At 34.0% G+C, this 20,160-nt stretch overlaps 1 protein-coding gene across 6 annotated transcripts in view; it reads left to right on the top strand.

The window, feature by feature from the left end:
* Positions 1 to 20,160, top strand: part of EHBP1 (EH domain binding protein 1) — an 870,491-nt gene that overhangs the window by 674,344 nt on the left and 175,987 nt on the right. For all 6 annotated transcript variants that reach the window (XM_037807056.1, XM_037807055.1, XM_037807058.1 and 3 more), the window contains one exon: positions 4,258 to 4,447. In XM_037807056.1, coding sequence (XP_037662984.1) covers positions 4,258 to 4,447 — 190 coding nt within the window. The remainder of the gene's footprint in view (positions 1 to 4,257; positions 4,448 to 20,160) is intronic.

Raw genomic sequence — 20,160 nt, 5'->3', positions numbered from 1 at the left:
GTATTGCTTTGAGTAGTATTGACATTTTAACAATGCTAAGTCTTCCAATCCATGAACATGGGATGTCTTTCCATTTATTTAGGCCTTCTTTAATGCAATGTTTTATAGTTTTCAGTGTACAAGTCATGTACCTCCTTGGTTAATTTTATTCCTAGGCTTTTTATTCTTTGAGCTGCTATTATAAATAGAATTGTTTTCTTGATTTCCTTTTCAGATTATTCTTTACTGGTGTGTAGAAATCAAACAGACTTCTGGGTGTTTATCTTGTAACCAGAAATTTTGCTGAATTCTTTTATTGGGTTTAGTAGCTTCCTTCTGGAGTCTTTGGGATTTTCTATATATATATTGATCATGACACCTGCAAATAGGGATAGTTTGACTTCTTCCTTTCCAATTTAGATGACTTTAATTCTTTCTCTTGCCTGATTGTTTTGGCTAGAACTTGTCTTGTCCCTGATCTTAGGGGGAAAGATTTCAGTCTTTCACCATTGAATATGATATTTGCTTTTCATAAATTCTCTTTATCATGTTTAAAAAGTTCTCTTCTATTCCTATTTTTCTGAGTATATTTATCATGAAAGGCTGTTGAATTTTGTCAAATGCCTTTTCAACTGAGAGATAGTGTGGTTTTTTCCCTTCATTCTATTAATATGGTGTATTAATTGATTTTTTTATGTTGAGCACCCTTGCATTTCTATAATAAATCTCACTTGATTACAGTGTATAATCCTTTAAGATTTGGTGTGTGAGTATTTTGTTGAGCATTTTTGCATCTATATTCATAAGGAATATTGGTCTGTAATTTTCTTTTCTTGTTATATCTGTATCTGGCTTTAGTATCAGGGTAATGCTGGCCTAATAGAATGAGTTCAGTACTAATCTCTCCTCTTCTATTTTTTGGAAGAATTTGAGAAGGATTGGTGTTAAATCTTTAAATGTTTGCCTAGAATTCAGCAGTGAAACCATCAGTTCTGGACTTGTCTTCGTTAGGAGATTTTAAATCATGGATTCATTCACTTTTTGTTATAGGTCTGTTGAGATTTTTATTTCATGTATCAGATTAAGTAATTTGTATGTTTCTAGAAATTTGTCCATTTCATATAGGTTTTCTAATTTGTTGTCTATAATTGTTCATAGTACCCTTTTATTAGGAATACTTTCATTCCTAATTTTAGTTATTTGTGTCTTTGTCTTTTGTCAGTCTGGCTGAAGATTTGTCAATTTTATTGAACTTTTCAACTTTTGGTTTTGTTGATTCTATTATTCTAGTCTCTCTATTTCATTTATCTGTGCTCTAATCTTTACTATTACCTTCCTTCTACTAACTTTATGTTCAATTTGCTCTTCTTATTGTAGTTTTTTTAGGTGTGTTATGTTATTGATTGGTGATCTTTCTTCTTTTTTAATGTAGGCATTTAGAACTGTTAATTTTCCTCTGAGCACTGCCTTCAATGCAGTCTCTAAGTTTTGGTAGGTTGTGTTTTTGTTTTCATTCATCTCAGAATATTTCCTAATTTCCCTTGTGATTTCTTCTTTGACCCACTGGTTGTTAAATAGTGTCCACATATTTGTAAGTTTCCTTCTACTATTGATTTCTAGCATCATTCCATGTGGTCAGAGAAGATGCTTTGTCTGATTTCAATATTTTAAAATTTCTTAAGATTTGTTTCATGGCTGAACATATGGTATATCATGGAGAATGATCCATGGGCACTAGAGAAGAATTTGTGTTCTGCTCTTGTTGGATGGAGTGTTCTATATATGTCCATTGGGTCTAATTGATTAATAGTGTTGTTCAAGTCTTCTATTTCCTTATTGGTCTTTTCTTTAGATGTTCTATCAATTGTTGAAAATGGTGTATTGATGTTCCCAACTATTATTATAGTACTATCTGTTTCTGCCTTCATTTCTGTCAATTTTTGCTTTGTATGTCTTGGGGCTCTGTTATGAGGTACATACACGTTTATAATCATTATATCTTCTTGCTGCATTGAACCTTTTGTCAACAGAAAATATCCTTCTTTGTCTCTGTAATCTTTTTTGTCTCACAATGATGTAGCCACTCTGCCTCTCTTTTGATTACCATTTGCATGGAATATCTTTTTCCACCCTTTTACTTTCAACCTTTTTGTGTCTAGGTACCTTCAATGTGTCTCTTGTATATAGCATATAGATGGATCATGCTTTTTAATCTGGTCTGTCAATCTCTGCCTTTTAATAGGGAAGTTTACTCCATTGACATTTAAGGCAGTAACTGAAAAGGAAGGATTTACTTCTGCCATTTAGCTATTTGTTTTCTTTATGTGTTGTATATTTTTTTGTTCCTCGATTGCTCTGTTGCTTCCTTTTTTTACATTTAGTTGCCTATTTTTTTAGTGTATCATCTCAATTCCCTTCTTTCCTTTTCTCTATGTATTTTTTCATTATTTTATTAGTGGTTGCCTCTGTAATTAAAATTAACATCTTAAACTAATAGCAACCTTGTTCAATGAGTAAAAATCTTGTTTCGATGGTATACAAAGTTTCTACTCCCACCCGGATTTTGGAGAACTAGGTCCTATAGCCCACCCTGGCACCAGCAGTCTGCTCCAGGAGTCTGGGCTGCAGTCCCCATTGCTGCCTGCCACGCAGTTGGGAGATTGCAGCTGCTGTGGAGTGCGAAATTTACTCAATTTACCTGCCTCTTCTTCCAGCTCTTTCCTGGATGCTGCACAGGTTTCCACTAGAATTCAGAGTTTTAAAATAGTTGATTCCGACAGTTCTTGCCAGTTCGTAGTTGTTTTGATAGAAGGACTGGTTCCTGGAGCTTCCTATTCTGCCATTTTCCCAAAATCCCCTTCACCCTCATGTGGATTTGAGGTTGTATTGGCAGGATGGTCTGGGAACCTCCAAGCCAGGAAAGCAACACACAATGCAAGCATAAAACAAGCTGAAGAGAAGCACTACCAACTGAGACTACATAGAATTTCCTCAGAAAAAGCCCTGAACTCACAATTTAGAATTACAAAATCCACAGGAAAACAATTTACCAAGAGAAAGAAGTCAGCAGAGAAAAGAAACAGCAGGATTATATGTGCAAGTACTTCAAATAATAGATTTATCAAATAGAGACTATGAAGCAAATTTGTTTAAATGATTAATGACTCAAATCTCTGTTTACACACAGAGACATACAAAGAAATACATTTATTGAAACTAACAATATATAGAGATTGAACGTTAGATACAAATGAAAACAGAGAAGTTGAACTGCATCATGGATGGGAGTAGATTGTATAGAATGTAGCACAGGAGGAATAAACATTGGTAAAGAGATAAAGAAAATGTTAGGAAACATAACAGGTAGAATGATCAACATGTATCTTATAAGATTTTCTAAAGAAGAGAATTAAAAATAGGCTATCAAAGAGATAATGGCTGGTAACTTTTCAGAATTGACAAACACAAGAATACTCAGACTCAGGAAATATAAGGAGTTTCAAACAGGATAAATTAAAAGAAACCCACTTAGATACCTAGATGCATCATAGTAAAATTATTCAACACCAGAAATGAAGAGATCTTAAGAGCAACCTGAGATAAAAGATGATCTATTAAGGAGTGATATTAGGTTGTCAGACAATATCTAAACACCAACACTAGAAGGCAGAAGACAGTGACTTCAGAATGCTAAGATAGAATAATTGGCAACTAGAATTTTCCATCCAGATAAACTCATGTAAGGGAGAAGCTGAAATAGACATTTTCAAATCCTAGAAGAACTTACTATTAGATAGAACCTCGCTGAATAAACGACTAAACTAAAAGTTTTTCCATAATGAGAAGGGAATTTAATCCACATGAAGGAATGAAATGCAAGAAAAACTGTTCAGCGGGGGCAGGCTATGAAAAAACAAATTGGCATTTCCACATCTCATTTTCTTTTTCTTTGGTGTGGAGAATCTATAAGATTAACTATTATAATAAACATAGTTCTAAGACTCTATATACAGTAGAACTGAACTTGATCTGCTGTTTAAAAAAATAAAAGTTACCTTTTAAAAGGGAAAAATTTTATTTTAATCTGGACAAAAATGGACCAGCAGATTAACAGTGATTGTTTTTGAGTTGCAGGTTATCACTTATTTGAGTTTTATTTTTCTTTATTATTTTCAGTGTTTTCTAGTTTTTAAAGTGAACTTTTTTTTTTTGTTTTAGTCTGAAGTAAGTAAAACTTGTTTTAGATAGACATTTAACTATAACTCTTCTTTCATTTAGATCAAATCCTTTTTATGAACCTAAGCCAAGTCCTCCTCCAAATAATTTGGTAAATCTGGTTGAAGAACTGGAAACTGAAAAGAAAATGAAAAGAAAGGCTCCATCCCCACCAGTTATCTCACCAAAGACAGGAAGAGTAAGTGAAAACACAGTTGTTTCTGCAGGAAGAGATCTTGCGACTTCTCCTAAGGTAGGATTTTTTTTCTTAACAAAACTTGTGTTAATATTTGCTCTTTTTCTGACCATGCAATTTAATTCAAATTAACTAAAGTCATCTTTAGCTATTTTTGATGATTCAAAAGTAAAATCCAAGTAAATCTGTTATACTGTAACATTGTATATATGTTTGGAAGTGCTTATGTTTATAGTACTATATGGATGGATAGTGTGAACTAAGATTAGTTTCTAAACTGCTGTTTTGAAATCAGAAGAAGAAAGGCATTTTAATTGTAGGATTGGCCCTTTAAAGAAAGCAAACTCTAAAGCAGCAAGGTGTGAGGGGCAGCTTACAATAATATAGAGGAAGGGGTAGAAATTGTCCTTTGAGAACAGTACTGGAAGGATTAAGGCTCATTGCAGAGAAATTCTTAGTTGAAGAATTTTAGTATTCTCATAATACTTTAGTATTGATTTATGCCAAGTTATAATTTTTACATTACCGTCACTCTTGTGTCTCTCTCTCTTTTTTCTCTCTTATCTTATTAAAATTTTACTGTGGTAAAATATAGAGAATAAAAAATAGGCCATTTTAGAAATCATTTTTGGGCATGCAATTCAGTTACATTAACATATACGATGTAACTAAATCTACTTCCAAAACTTTTTCATCACCCGAAATAGAAACTCTGTGCCCATTAAGTAGTAACTCCACATTCCTCCCCTTCCTCTAAACCCTGGTAGCATAGCTCTACTTTCTGTCTCTATGAATATGCCTATTCTAGATATTTCATATAAGTGGAATCATACAATATTTGACTTAACATAATATTTTTGGGTTTCATCCATGCTGTGGCATACATCAGAACTTCATTCCTTTTTGTGGCTGAAAAATATTCCTTTGTATGTATATACCATATTTTGTATATCCATTCATCCATTGAAGGACACTTGGGTTGTTTCCACCTTTTGGATATGGTGAATAATACTGTATAGACATTAGTGACCAAGTGTCTGTTTGAGTCACTGTTTTCAATTCTTTTGGATATTTATCTAGGGAAGAATTGCCGGGTCATATGGTAACTCTATGTTTTTAGAAACTATCAAACTGTTTTTCACAGATGCTGCACCGTTTTACATTCCCACCAGAAATGCATGAGGTTTGCATTTTCTCCACACCCTCACCAACAGTCAGTTTACTTTTTTTTTTTTTTTTGGTAATAGCCATCTGAGTGAGTATGACATGGTATCTCATTGTGGTTTTGATTTGCAGTTCCCTAATGATTAATGATGTTAGGCATCTTTTCATGGGCTTATCAGCCACTTGTGTATCTTCTTTGGAGAAATGTCTACTCAAGTCCTTTGCTCGTTTTTAAATTCGGTTGTTTACCTTCTTTTTGTTGAGTTTTAGCAGTTCTTTTTATAATCTGAATATTAAACCTGCATCAGATATATTATTTGCAAATATTTTCTCCCATTCTATGGTTTGTGTTTTTATTCTCTTTATAGAATCCTTTGATGCACAAAAGTTTTTAATTGATGAAATCCAATTTCTCTATATTTTATCTTTTGTTGCACATGTTTCTTGTTAGATCAAAGCCCATATGTACGTTTTACGATTTTAACTCTTACATTTAAGCCATTGTTGTACTTTGAGTTAATTTTTATATGTGGTGTGAAATTTTAAAATTTTATAAATTTTAGTATCTAATAACTACATGGAATGGTAAATCATAGTGTTGGAGCAAAGTCTGTTAAATGGTTGATTGCATATGATATGGTATCTTCCATGCATAAGGTAGAAATGTTGTCATTAACAAGCTTTTTTAGGTACATAACTGTTGTATTCTTAGGTATTTTTCATCATCATTATTATTATACTCAGATTATCTAATTTTCACAGGTAATTATGGTAAAAAAAAATAAGAAAATTTGTACTCAGAGGGATAAAGTAACACGTTTTAGGTCCCCCCAACCAATAGAGACAGAATGGAAAACCAACATTTTCGTTCATTATGTAATCCCTGGACTGCATTCTCCCTCAAATGTCTAGGATGCTGTTTCTCTCCAAGGCATCAAGATTTAGTAGTTTCTCTTAGACAGATGATTTTTCAGTTTATTCTGTGCCTTTTGCTAATTGCCAGAATTCTCAAATGGTTGTTTTCTTGTTTTGCAATATTTCCATTGTTTTAAAGGGAGAGCAGCTCACTAAGGTCCTCATTTAGCCATTCTAGAAGTCAATCTCTAGTAGTTTGTTTTTATATCAGGGTTTTTTTGTTTTGTTTTGTTTTAATCCTGTGACTTAAGGGGAAGAAAGTGGGACTTATTCTGTCTTGCAATTGGCTAGGGAAAGAAGAAAAAACAAAACAAAACCCTAAATGAAATCCACAGATAGTGGCAATATAAGCAAAGGCGATTTTCCGTTTCTGGATCTATGAAAGCAAAGAAGCTTTTTAGGTCCCTTATCCATTCTGACCACCAAGAACACGTAACTGGTTCCCTCGATGAGTCTTAGTCCCTGTTCTCTCCCTTTTATACATATTGTCATCAGCAGTTGATTTTTTTTTTTCTGGCCTGAAGTTTTTTTTCTGCAGATCAGTTTGCCTTTTTATCATAAAACAGATATTGTAAAACAGATAAAGGAAACCACACACAAATGTGTGCAAATGCTTTGCAAAACTACCACCCAGGTTAAGAAATAGAACTTTTTTAGCCATCCCAGACCCTCCATGTACCCCAACTTCATCTTAACCCCCACCTACTATACAGATCAGTTTATTTTTAGTTTTCTATTTCTTCTAAGTAGTATAATAATTCCAGAGAATATTTTCCAAGAATTCAGGAATTACAGATCGGTTTAAAAATTGGAATCCATCATGAAGAAGTTATCCCTGTTGTGTAGAACACTGCTTACTGGACCCCCACCTTTGAATGACCCATCCAACTTGCTTAGCTAATTCTTGGAGGGAAAACAGCAATGTGAAACTTCTTTACATTGCAAAGCATTGCCCTGGCCACTTCTGCCATCACTCCTGGAAGCCTGCAAATTAGGAAAATTCCTAATCCCACTGTAGGCAAACTGAACAGAAGTTAACAGTGTCTGTTGTGTACCAGATGATATTGTATTGCCTCATTTAATCCACTGAACAATCTGAAAGAAAGATACCATTATCTTCTTTATACATGTGGGAAACTGAGCCTTAATTAACTTGCTCAAAATGATAAAAGTAGTAGTGACATTGCCAGGATTATTATTCAAGTCTTTTGACTGTAAAGTCCATCCTGTTCCTGCAATGCCGTGCTACCTCTTGAGAAATTTCTGGTTTCAAGTAGGAACTCTCCTGTATTTTTCCAGTAAACGTTGTTAAAAATGTGATTAATTTCTGTTGTGGGAAAGCATAACATAACTATTTTTTACATTATTTTGAGATTTTGAGGGTAATGTTCTATTGCAGATAGATTGTAGAACAAATGATATTTATGGAAAAGGCTGAGCATTTTACCACCATGCTTCTCTTCGAAAATGTCTTGTTTGTGCTCAGACACAGACAATCAAAAAGTTGTATTGTGCACATCCATAATAACCTTCTTGCTGATCTGGAAAGTGGTTTGGAAACTCAACTGTGGAAAAAAAAATTCATTTCAAAAAAAACCTCTGCTGATATATTATTAAATGAAAAACTCAAATTGCCTAACATTGTGGTATGATCCATTTGTATATATAAAGTTTTATTTTAAAAACTTCATACACATACGCACACACACACACACACACACACACACATATACATACATATACATATATAGACAAACATATTCTTATACATTGTGGAAGGAATCACGAGTAAGTTAATAATAGTGGTTACCTTTGAGGAGAAGAGACGAAAAGTCTGCAGAACATTGAGGAAGGCATTTTCTTTCATTTTTTACCTTTTCATATTGTTTGAATTTCCAGACCTTACACATGTTTTACTTTTGTTTTTGTTTGTTATTTTAATAGCTCATCATTGGGTAATGCTATCATGAATCTGTTTTTTTTTGTTGTCTTCTGAATATTATATATGGAAGATGACGTTTCTTAAAAAAAAAAATTATCCCTCAGAAGAGAGGAAGTCACTCTGAGGCTAGACCAGTGGCTGGAGTTCCTTCAGGTGCCTCAGTGTTCTGCCCTGGAGACCAAGTGTGGAAGCTTAGCAGCAGGCCTCTGGACCCACTTCCATGTCTACAACACAAATCCACATTCATTTATTTTGTATCTTGGAATTCTTGTACAACTTCATTTGGAAAAAAGTGGAGTATTGCCAAACCCTCCCCTCTCCAAAAAATTGGAACTCACTTAACTACACAATTATGTATAAGATAAGGCAGATTAGAATCAATGGCCAACTGACAATAATGACAAATGATAAATGGCAATAGAAAAAGAAAATGGAAACAATAAATTATGAAAACACAGCAATATGGGACTTACTCATCAGAGGAGGATACCTGTATATCTCAGCAGTTCCTGAAGACTTTGCGTTTTTCAGCTTAGTAAAATAATTGATCATTTTGGTGGCCATGAATCAACATAAAAGAGTCACATTATGCTTAATATTTAATGTTCTGTTTTAGGAAAGCAGGAAAGTGTGTTATGCCTGAAAAAATTATATTAAAATTATTAAAGAGTTCTGATGCTTTTAAAAAAGATAAGTGTTCCAGTTTGCTAATGCTGCCCATTATGCAAAACACCTGAGATGGATTGGCTTTTATAAAGGGGGTTTATTTGGTTACACAGTTACGGTCTTAAGGCCATTAAGTGTCCAAGGTAAGGCATCAACAGTTGGGTACCTTCACTGGAGGATGGCCAATGGCATCTGGAAAACCTCTGTTAGCTCGGAAGGTGTGTGGCTGGCGTCCGCTTGCTCCCAGATTGTGTTTCAAAATGGCCTTCCCCAAACTGTTGCTCTCAGGACATTTTGTCCTCCCTTAGCTGCAGCTCTTCTTCAAAATGTCACTGTCAGTTGCTCTCCAAAATGTCACTCACAGCTGCCCTGCATCTGAGCCTGTGTGGCTCTTTTTAAAGTACTCCAGTGATCTAATAAAGACCCACCCAGAATGGGTGAGACAGCACCTCCATGGAAATAATCCAGTGAAAGGTCTTGCCCATAGTTGATTGAGTCACATCTCCATGGAAACACTGAACCAATAGGTTCCAACCTAATCAACATTTAATAATACATCTGCCCCCACAAGATTGCATCAAAGAACATCGCGTTTTTGGGGACATAATACATCCAAACTGGCACAATAAGCTTAAATTATCTGTAAATTTTACTCACTGGAATATGCTGTCCTCAATAATGCTGGATAAATGAGGTGCTACTGTATGTATCACCTGCTCTGTATGTTAGTACTCTTGATTATGAGTAATAAAAACAAGCCATTTGGTTGAAATTTTTTGCTTAAGCAAAAAGGGTAACCTGTTGTAAGGACACAAGGTATTTTGCAGAACCTAGGCAGAGGGACAGCTGGGTCTCAGGAACATAGGAATCAGCCTCAGTACATCTCTTTCACTTCCTGGAATACCTTCAGTTTGCCCATTTAATATGTGAAAAATGTTATTTCCCTTTTATTTTACCTTTCATTTCTCTTATTTTGTGCAAAGGTGATCACTTTCTTATGTGGCTAAGAGCCATTTGCATTGGGGTTATCATTCATTTGCTTTTTATTAGAAAGTCTTTATATGTTAGCAGTATGAAACATTGACTTTGTTATAAATTGAAATATTTTTCCATACCTAATTTTCTTTTTATTCTGCTTATATAAAATTTTTCTATGCAAAAAAATCTTTTTTAAATTTTGTTGAAGTCTAATTTATCTGTGTTTTTACTTATTGATTTCTGGATTTAGAATAATGATTAGGAAAGTTTTCCTCATGTCAGGTTATAAAGCATTCATTTATTTTTCTTCTATTTGTATGGTATCATTTGTTCCATTTAATCTTGAATCCATTTGGCATTTTTAGTGATTCCTTGCATACAAAATAGATCCAATTTTATCTTTTTTCACAGATTGTCTAGTGAAAAGTTTATCTTTTTTTTTTTTTTTTTTTTTTTTGACTGATTTTAGGTGACTTCTTTGCAATTTACTCAGTTTGCATGTCTAATTGGGTCTCCCTCCAAATATTCTATTCTTTTCCTTTGGTTTGTCTGAATTATCATTTGCCAGTACTAATCATATGGGCTTTGTATGATGATGAAAAATATGATGGACCTTAATCCCATCCCCCACTTCTTCCTCTTTGTGTTTTCAAAGTTTTCCTTTCCACTCATTCTTCTTTGTTCTTCCACACAAATTTTATATTAAATTTGCCTAGCTCCACAAGAAAGAAAACCTGTTTTCATTGGGATTGTATTATATTTATAAATGGTGGAATTCCTACTAATAAATTTAAAATGAATGATGGAAATAAAAAGAAAAATCACTGTTTCACAAACACCACAGTATTAATGGTTTCAGGCTAGAAATACCAGTGGATATTACTATTTAGTGGACAAATTATTATGAGCAACAGGATATTTACAAAGGCCCAAAGTATCTGCTTATAAGATACGTACTAATTTTAAGGGAAAATAGTAACTTTGCACCGGAGAAATGCTGTAGACACCATTTTAACCAAGTAATCAAAGCTAACATAACCAGAGATGGGACAAACCAACATCTCTTGCCTCCTTATATGCTGCACTGAAAAGAACACAACATCACTTCTGTGGTATTCTGACCAAAATGAGGAAACGCCTTTTAATCATAAGGAAAACATGAAGCAAATCCAAAGTGAGTGACATTCTGCAACATACCTGGCCATTACTCTTCAAAAGTGCCAAGGTCATGAGATGCAAAGCAAGACCAAAGAACTCTTCCAAAGTAAAAGAAACTCAGACGATATGACAACTAAACACAACACTTGATCCTGGATTAGATTTTGCACCAGAAAAAAAGATATTAGTGGGATAATTGGTTAAATTTGAGTAAGATCTATGTCTAGATAATGGAGTTGTATCAATGGTAGTTCCCAGATCTTGATCATTATTCTGTGTTTATGTAAGATGCTAGCATTTGGGGAATGTGGGTGAAGATAATAAAGGATTTATTTGTACTATTAGAAAAAGGGCAAAAGACTTGAACAGACATCTCTCAAAAAAAGATACACATATGGCCAGAAAGCACATGAAAAGATGCTCAACATCATTTGTCATTAGAGAAATGCAAATCAAAAACACAAGATACCATTTCATACCTATTAGAATGGCTGCTATTAAAAAAAACAGAAAATAACAAATATTGCAGTGGATGTGGAGAACTAGTAACTCTCATTCCTTGCTGCTGGCAATGTAAAATGGTGCAGCTGCTGTGAAAGACAGTTTGGCAGTTCCTCAGAAAGCTAAGTATAGAATTACTATATGACCCAGCAATCCCACACTAGGTATATACACAGAAGAATCGAAAGCAGGGACTTGAACAGATACTTGCGCACTGATGTTCGTAGCTGCATTATTCACAATTGCCAAAAGATAGACACAGTCCAGTTGTCCATCAATGGATGAATGGATAAACAAAATGTTGTGTATAAGTACAATGGAATATATGTTAGCCATAAAAAGGCTGATACGTGTGAATAATGGATAAACCTTGAAGAATCGTGGAGTGAAATAATTCAGACTCAAAAAGACGAATGTTATATAATCTCACTGTTTTGAAATGATTAGAATAAGCAAACTCAGAATCTAGAATATAGGTTACCAGGGCATGGTTGGGGTTACGGAATGGGAAATTAAGGCTTAAAATGTTCAGGATTACTATTTAGAATGATGAAAATGTTTTGGTAATGGATTGTGGTGATGGTAGTACAACGTTGTGAACACAATTAACAGCACTGAAATATATATCTGAATATGATTAAAAGGGGAAATATTAGATTGTATATCTGATAACAGTAAAAATTTTAAAAACAATCCATGGAACTATACTATACAAACTGTGAATCTTGAATTAAACCATGGACTTTTTTTAATAATACAATTATAAACATATGCTATCATCAATTGTAACAAATGTTCCATGCCAATGCAAGCTGTTGGTGGTCAGTTAGTATATGGGAATCCTGTTATTTTATGCATGATTTTTCTGTAAACCCACAACTTCTCTAATGAAAAAAGGAAGGGTAAAAGCAAAGGACCAATGGGAGAAAAAAAAATTATGCAAATTTTAAAATTTAAAGAAAAATCATCAGAATATTTTGCATTGGAGCATAAGGAAATCTAGGAAGAGTGCAGTAGAATGCAAAAAATACAAACAACTAAACCCAAACCATCAAAAGTTGAATACTATTTCCTTTTTTTTTTTAATTGAGATTGTTCACATACCATACAATTATCCAAGCATCCAAAGCGTACAGTCAGTTGCCCCCAGTACCATCATACAGCTGTGTGTGCATCCGTCACCACAAACACCCAGTTTTTCATTATACACTTCATCTCTTTTGCCATATCTTCCCTTAACTTTTTGAATTGATCTAGCATTTGTTGTTTCAATTCCTGTATTTCAGTTGAAGTGTAAGTTTGTTCCTTTGATTGGGCCATACCTTCATTTTTCTTAGTGTAGGTTGTAGTTTTCTGTTGTCTAGGCATCTGGTTTCCTTGATTACCTTAATCAGGTTTTCCCAGACCAGAACTGCTCAGGTCCCAGAAGGAGGAAATATTCAGCACCAGGTTTCACTGAGGGTGTGTCTTAGAAGATTGACTCACCCTGTGAGGCCTTAAGTTGCTGTGGTTTTCCTAACCTGCCCAGCAGGTGGTGCCTGTCAGCCTGTCTCTCCCAATTGTTTAGGGAGTTGTGGTCCCTTTAATTCTCAGCTTAAGTTGTTTCTGGTTTAATGGTTTTCTCCCAGGCCCTGGGGTTTGGTTCTAAATGGAAGGCTTATAGTAGAGCTGGGCACCACCTCTTTCGTCTTAGGGAAGATACACCCCGTAGGGAGTTTTCATCTGCATTTAAATAGGTTCTTTGTCTCTCTGATTCTGCTATCTCTACCCTTGTCTGGGTCTGAGTGCTGCAAACTGAAAATGGCTGAGGCTTTCTCCACTGAGCCGCTCAGGTTGAGAGAGAGAAAAAGGACAGAAAGCCCTCTTTCAGGATCAGTCCACAGCCCCCAATTTCACCTGCTAAATTTTTTTTTTTAAAGATTAGAATGCTTGCCTTTTAAGACAAAGTTGTTGAGTAAGTAAATGTGATTTTGAAAGGTTGCACCTAGTCCTCTGGGCTTCCCCTCCCGGGAAAGAGAAGTCCCCTGGCTCTTTAAGGTCAGTCATCTCTAAAAGCCTCTGTCTGCTTGTTGGGGATTTGCAGCTTGCATTGAGCAGTCTACATTTGTTAATTAAAACCTAAGCTGCATATGGACTCAGCTAAATTCGCTTGATCAGGGAGTGCTGCTCTCTATCACAGCGAGGCTTTGCAGTTTGGGCTGCCATAGGGGTTGGGGCTCCCAGCTCGGGTCTGCAGTTTCTACTCACAGATTCCATGCTGCGATTTCAGGCATCCCTTCCAATCCAGTTTGGTGCGTGATGTGTGGACAGTCACAGTTGTCCCCCAGCAGTTATTCCAGATCATTTACTAGTTGTTCCTGGTTGCTTATTAGTTGCTCCAGGGAGACTAACTAACTTCCACTCCTCTCCATGCCTCCATCTTCTTCCGTCAGAATAGTATTTCTTTTAAGATCAGTTCACTCAGTATATCATTTATATAATGATGTCTGAAGAGATATGCTAATTTTCAGAGCATTGAGTTACTAGTAAGGAAATTGGGATGCAGTCTTTTTTTTTTTTTTTTTTTTTTTTTGACATACATGATGTTAATTCTACAAAAATGTTTATGCTCTGCAGGCTCCAGACGAAGGTAAGGAAAGAAAGCCTCCTTTGGCACAAAATTTAAAGAGACACTTACTCTTGGGTCTGTGCATGGGTGGACCCTGCATTTAAATGACCATACTGACTGAATTATAGTATAATACAGTATAAATAAAAGGTATCAGAATATTGATGGTATATATATTTTTCATTCTCATGTGAAGTTTGCCATGATAGTGTTGAATTTAAAAAGTAGATGAGAACAACAGTGTACCCAAAAAAACAAAAACACAAACTGAATGTACAGATATTAATTAAAACTAAATGTAGCTGCCTTCCCAGCTAACAGAGGTATACTCATGTTGATATCTTAATTTGGCCATTTTCATGGCCTTCAGACTGTGAATTTGTAACCAAACAAACCCCTTTATAAAAGCCAAAAACAAACAAACAACAACAACAAAAAAACTAAATGTAGTACTTATTTGGGTTGGTAGAATTTTAGATGACTTTTACTCTATTTTTCTATATTGCTTGAATTTTTTTTAGAGTATTAAACTTTTAAAATAAAAAAAAATAAGGCTTTTTCATTTTGAACAGAAAAAGTTATAGAAGATTCTGGAATACAATAAAGGTCATAAATATTGGGGGAGAAAAATGACCATACGAGTTAATGCTTCCTTAAGTCTTGGGCTCTAGACACCTAATTGCCTCACCCTAGTCCAGGCCTTGGTGCGCAGATGGGGCAAATCTGTCAGACAAATGTACGATAGCAGTTACCCACTTAAAGGCCTCTGCAACAGTATCATGAAGAACATCTCTAAGCGTTTGCCTCTTGATTTTTCTCACTGTATTCATGGGTGGGAAGAGTAAAAAGGCTTAATTTTATTTGTTTTTTTTTAAAGATTAGAATGCTTGCCTTTTAAGACAAAGTTGTTGATTAAGTATGATTTTGAAAGGTTGCTCTTTATATCAGTATTCTTGAGTAACTAAGTTAAGTTGCCTGTCACAGTTTTCCAATTGAGGATTAATTTGCCATTTTTCCTTATGGAAATAAACATGTCCCCACATAGAAGAGCCTGAATAAGATAAATTATTTGTGTAGTTTATTGATAAAGAATGGCTCACAAAGTTGGCTTATTTGGAAAATGTTCAATAAAGGCTGAGCAGTCAGCAACAAAGAGAAAAACTGTTGTTGCTACATTTTGGCAGGATCACTTTGGGGAGTACAGTTAATGATAAATGTAAACAAAGCACTGATTAGCTCACACAAACTATGACAAAACCCTTCTCAACTCCCAGTACTGGATGAACTTCACTCTGTACAACTAAGAAAAGATTAAAAATTGAAAAGACCCACAATAGTGTGTAGGAGCAGAACTATGATGAGGCAAGAGAGGCAACTAGGGTACAAAATTTAAGGAGGTGCTTACACTGTGCCAAGTGCAATCTTGGCACTTGCATGAAACTGAGAGTTTGTGTCTCCTTAAATCTTACACAAAAATATTAGTCCAAAAAAGAGAACAATCTTAGCCATCATAGCCAATGACCTGTAAAACTGACTTACCACAAAAGCAAAGGAAAACTTCTTTAAAAATCTAATTGATATTCTTAGTATTCTTAGTGTGAGTCAACAGGACATTCATTAATTAATGGAAGAAGAGCAACTAGTCAGCAGAAATTATGATCTGAAGCAAAATGTTAATCATAGATGAATCTAAGTAAAGAATATATGGGTTTTGTTGTACTTGTACTTCTGTTGGTTTGAAATTTTTCAAAGTTTAAAAAAATGGCAAAAAGTGATGATTTGAGAGTAAGAAAGAGTTCCTGGATATGGAAAACATAGTTTTCAGATTTTTAAATTATAAACAGTTAATCCTTTATGGCAGAACATCAGATTAATGGATTAGAAGACAAACTAAAAATTCTCTTAAGAATTCAAGGTGGAAAGAAGGAATTAAAATTATGGGAGGAAAATTTTAAAAAAGGATAGAGTCATGAGAGTCACTATAATAGGGTTATAGAAATGAAAAGAGACAAATTTTGATAATACTTTTGAATTTCAAAAGCATATTACCTACAAAGAAAAGATTTTCACATCAGATGCTTTTGTAACATTAAATGCTAGAGACAGTGGAGAATCTTTACAGAATTAAAAATATATATGCAAAAAATTGAAACATAAAATATATAAAAATTTACAAATTCATAATGATAATACCAAAAAATATTTCCTTTGGAGATTGCTAGAAAACCAAATCATTATTCTATAAATTTATAAGTAAAGGGAAAGAATCAGGTATTTATCCCAACTTTCTTTTATGAACTGTATTTTGATATAACTAAACAGTTGATGAGGAAAAGTTCTTTTTCATTGAAGAATTCCAACTATGAAATGCAGAAGAAATGATATCAGTAGAAAACTGACCATTTTTTAGTCCCTAATTAAGTAATAGGTCTAGCAGCATATATCATGGTTACTAAAATAATTATGGGGAAAGTTTTATAATAACTGAATGGATCAGGCTGATAATTCTCAACCATACTGGTAAGTCCTATTCATTCTATCATTAAGAGTTGGATAACCAGCCATATTGTGTATTCTGATGTATTACAATAGCAAGTACATAGAACCATGTATCAAGTATTCTTGCCAAAGAATTAAACTGGGATCTAATCAAGCCACTAGTTACAATAACTAGTTATCTACAAGAAATACTGGGAGATAGAGGTATATATTAAATGACACCATGAAAAGGCAATCAGTCAAAACAGAATGTGGAAAATACTACAGGATAAATGACTGGATTCGTTCAACAAATGAATAACTTGGCAAAAGCAGGGGAGGGGACACCAATGTTCATAGCAGCATTATTCACAGTAGCCAAAGGTGGAAGAAACCGAAATGTTCATCGATGGCTGAATGGATAAACAAAATGTGTTATATGCGCACAATGGAATAGTACTCAGCTATAAAAAGTAATGACATTCTGATGCATGCTACAACATGGATGAATGTTGAAGATGTTATTTTGACTGAAAAAGCCCAACCTAGAAGGACAAATATTGTATGGTATTATTTATATTCAATAACTAGAATACGTAAAATCATAGAGACAAAGTAGATCAGAGGTTACCAGGGGCTAGGGGACAGAGGAATTGGAGAGTTAATGCAGTTTCTGTTTGGGGTGATGAAAAGTTTTGGTAATGGTAGTGTGATGGTGGCACAACATTGTGTATGTAATTAACATCACTAAATTGTACTCTTGAAAGTGGTTAAAATGGGAAATTTTAAATACACCATAGAAATGTACAGCATGGAGAGTGAACCTTAGTGTAAACTATGGACTGTAGTTAGTAATATAATTATAATAATATTGGTCCATCGATTATAACAAAGGTACCACAGTGCAAAATGTTAATAGGAAAGCTGTGTGTGTATTGGGGGGGGGGGGGGATATGGGAATGCTGTACTTGCTGTATAATTTTTCTGTAAACCTACGACTGCTCTAAAAGTGTTTAAAAAGTAGGGGTGGGGGAAGGAGAAATTATAGATTTTAAATGTACTTATCTTTTAGAGGTCAAAATGAATTATTTCTGTTGAAATGATAGGATTTGGGGATTTGCTTTAAAATACTGTGGAAGAAAAATACTAGGGGGTGCTATTTGTAGAGTTATGAAAAAATACTGGAAAAATTATTGTTAACCTTTGAACCTGGGTGTTTTCTACGTGGGGGGTTAATTATAATATCTGTTCTATCGTTGAAAATTCTTGTTATAATTTTTTTTTAAGTCTGAAGGATAGAGTAAGATACAGCATATTTCCAATTAGATTTTGAAAAGGAGACGAGAGAGAGAGAATAGAGCAGAGATTAAATTTGAAGAGATTATGGCTAAGAACCTTTCAAAACTGATGAAAGATACCTGTCTGCTGATTCAGGAAGCCTAGCAAATCCCAATCAGAATGAAAGAAATCCAAACTCAGATACCTCATTGTGAAACTCAGACAGATAGATAGACAGATAGATAGATAGATAGATAGATAGAAAGAAAGAAAAAATGTTTCATTACACCAGAGGGGGGAGGATAATGCCCAAAAACCATTATGGGAATACTGCTGACTTCTCAGCAGCAACAATGGAAGTTAGAGAACAATTCAGTTATATCTTCCATATGGTGAAAGAAAAAAATATCTGTCAAAATGAGGACAAAAACATGTTTTTAAAAACCAAATTTGTAACCAGCAAACCCTCACTAAAGGGAATTCTAAAGCATGTAATTTAGACAGAAGGAAAATATTTCTTACAAAGTCAGGAATTCAATAAAGAAAGAAGATCAGAGGAGAGAAAATATATGGTTATATCTAAGCAAACATTGACAATATAAAACAATATTAATAAATTTTTATTCAGATCAAACTACTAATATCTCATGTTGGGATCAAATAAAAATATAATTAGAACATATGCCAACTATAACATAAGCTGGGAGAGGGGATAAGTACTGTAATGTACTTCTATTGTTGAGAAAGTAGATGAAGATTGATTAGTCTTCAGACATTGATTAGTTAAGTAAGCATGTTGTAAATTTTAGGGTGATTGCGAAAAGAAAAGAAACATAATGTATAACTTCCAAACTATTGAAAAATAATGATCCAATAAAGGGGCAAAAAAGGGAACAAAAAGTAAACCCAGTGTGGCTGCAACAAATAGAAAACATGAAATGGTATAGTAGATTTAAACTCAAATTGTCAGTAATTACATTAAACTTAAATGGGCTAAATGATGCAGTTAAAAGGAAAAGATAGTCAATCTAGATTTTAAAATAAATTCTCACTATACATATCTAAAACATAAGTACATGAATAGTTGAAATTAAGACTGAAAAAAGATTTACCATGAAAACGCAAATCAGAAGAAAACCAATGTAGCTATATTAATATCAAATATAATAACCTTAAGGCTAAATGCATTACTAGAGATAAAGCTAATCATTTCATCTTGATAAAAGGTTCAATTCACCAGGATGATGATAACTTTTTAATTTTCATCTTCGTAGTAACACATTCTCAAAATATACAAACCAAAATTTGAAAAACTACAAGGAGAAGCAGATAAACCATGTTATAGTATGTATAGTATGCTATAATATGTGGCATAGGCAAATTAAAAAATCAGTAAGATTGAAAGGCTTAATTAACATTGACTTCATAAAATACTGCACTAAGCAACTGCAGAATTCATTTCTTATCAAAAAATGACTGTACATAGGCCTTAACGTAAGTTTTTCAGCAAATTCCAGATGATTGAAATTATGTTCTCTGCCCATAGTGCAATTAATTTGGAAATCAAATAACAAAAATAACTAGAAAAACCCATATATTTGGAATTTAATAAACATGGTTTGAAATAACCCATAGGTCAAAGAAGAAATTATAACAAAATAAACTATAAATGCAACAAAAACTTTCAGTTTTACTACCTAATGTGTCAGTGACAAAGAGACTTATAATCAACTTGAGCTCCCATAATCATTTCTAGGATGGTTTTATGTGTTACTTAAACTTTTTGCTAGGCTTTTGTTTTTAAATATAAGTCCCAACTTGAAAGGCTTAAAGAGTGAGCCTGACATGTTTAAACTTGAGAAGAGTCTCAAAAACAATCAGTACAGTTGAGTTAATGGAACAACTGGATATCATAAAATAGCTTAATATTCCTTTTACTTTCTGTAAGGAAGTAAGCAAGAGGTTGGGACATATTTTCACTGGTAACAGGTATTCTCTAACCTTCTTTTGTGCAGCAGGCCACACTACTGGATTAAGAGTTGTAATGTAAGGATTAATATATATGCTGTATATTGGCTCTAT

The sequence above is a fragment of the Choloepus didactylus genome, chromosome 17 (assembly GCF_015220235.1).
Source record: "Choloepus didactylus isolate mChoDid1 chromosome 17, mChoDid1.pri, whole genome shotgun sequence".
Taxonomy (NCBI): Eukaryota; Metazoa; Chordata; class Mammalia; order Pilosa; family Megalonychidae; genus Choloepus; species Choloepus didactylus.
Note: the sequence above shows the minus strand (reverse complement) of the source record. Positions and strands in the feature narration are given on the sequence as shown.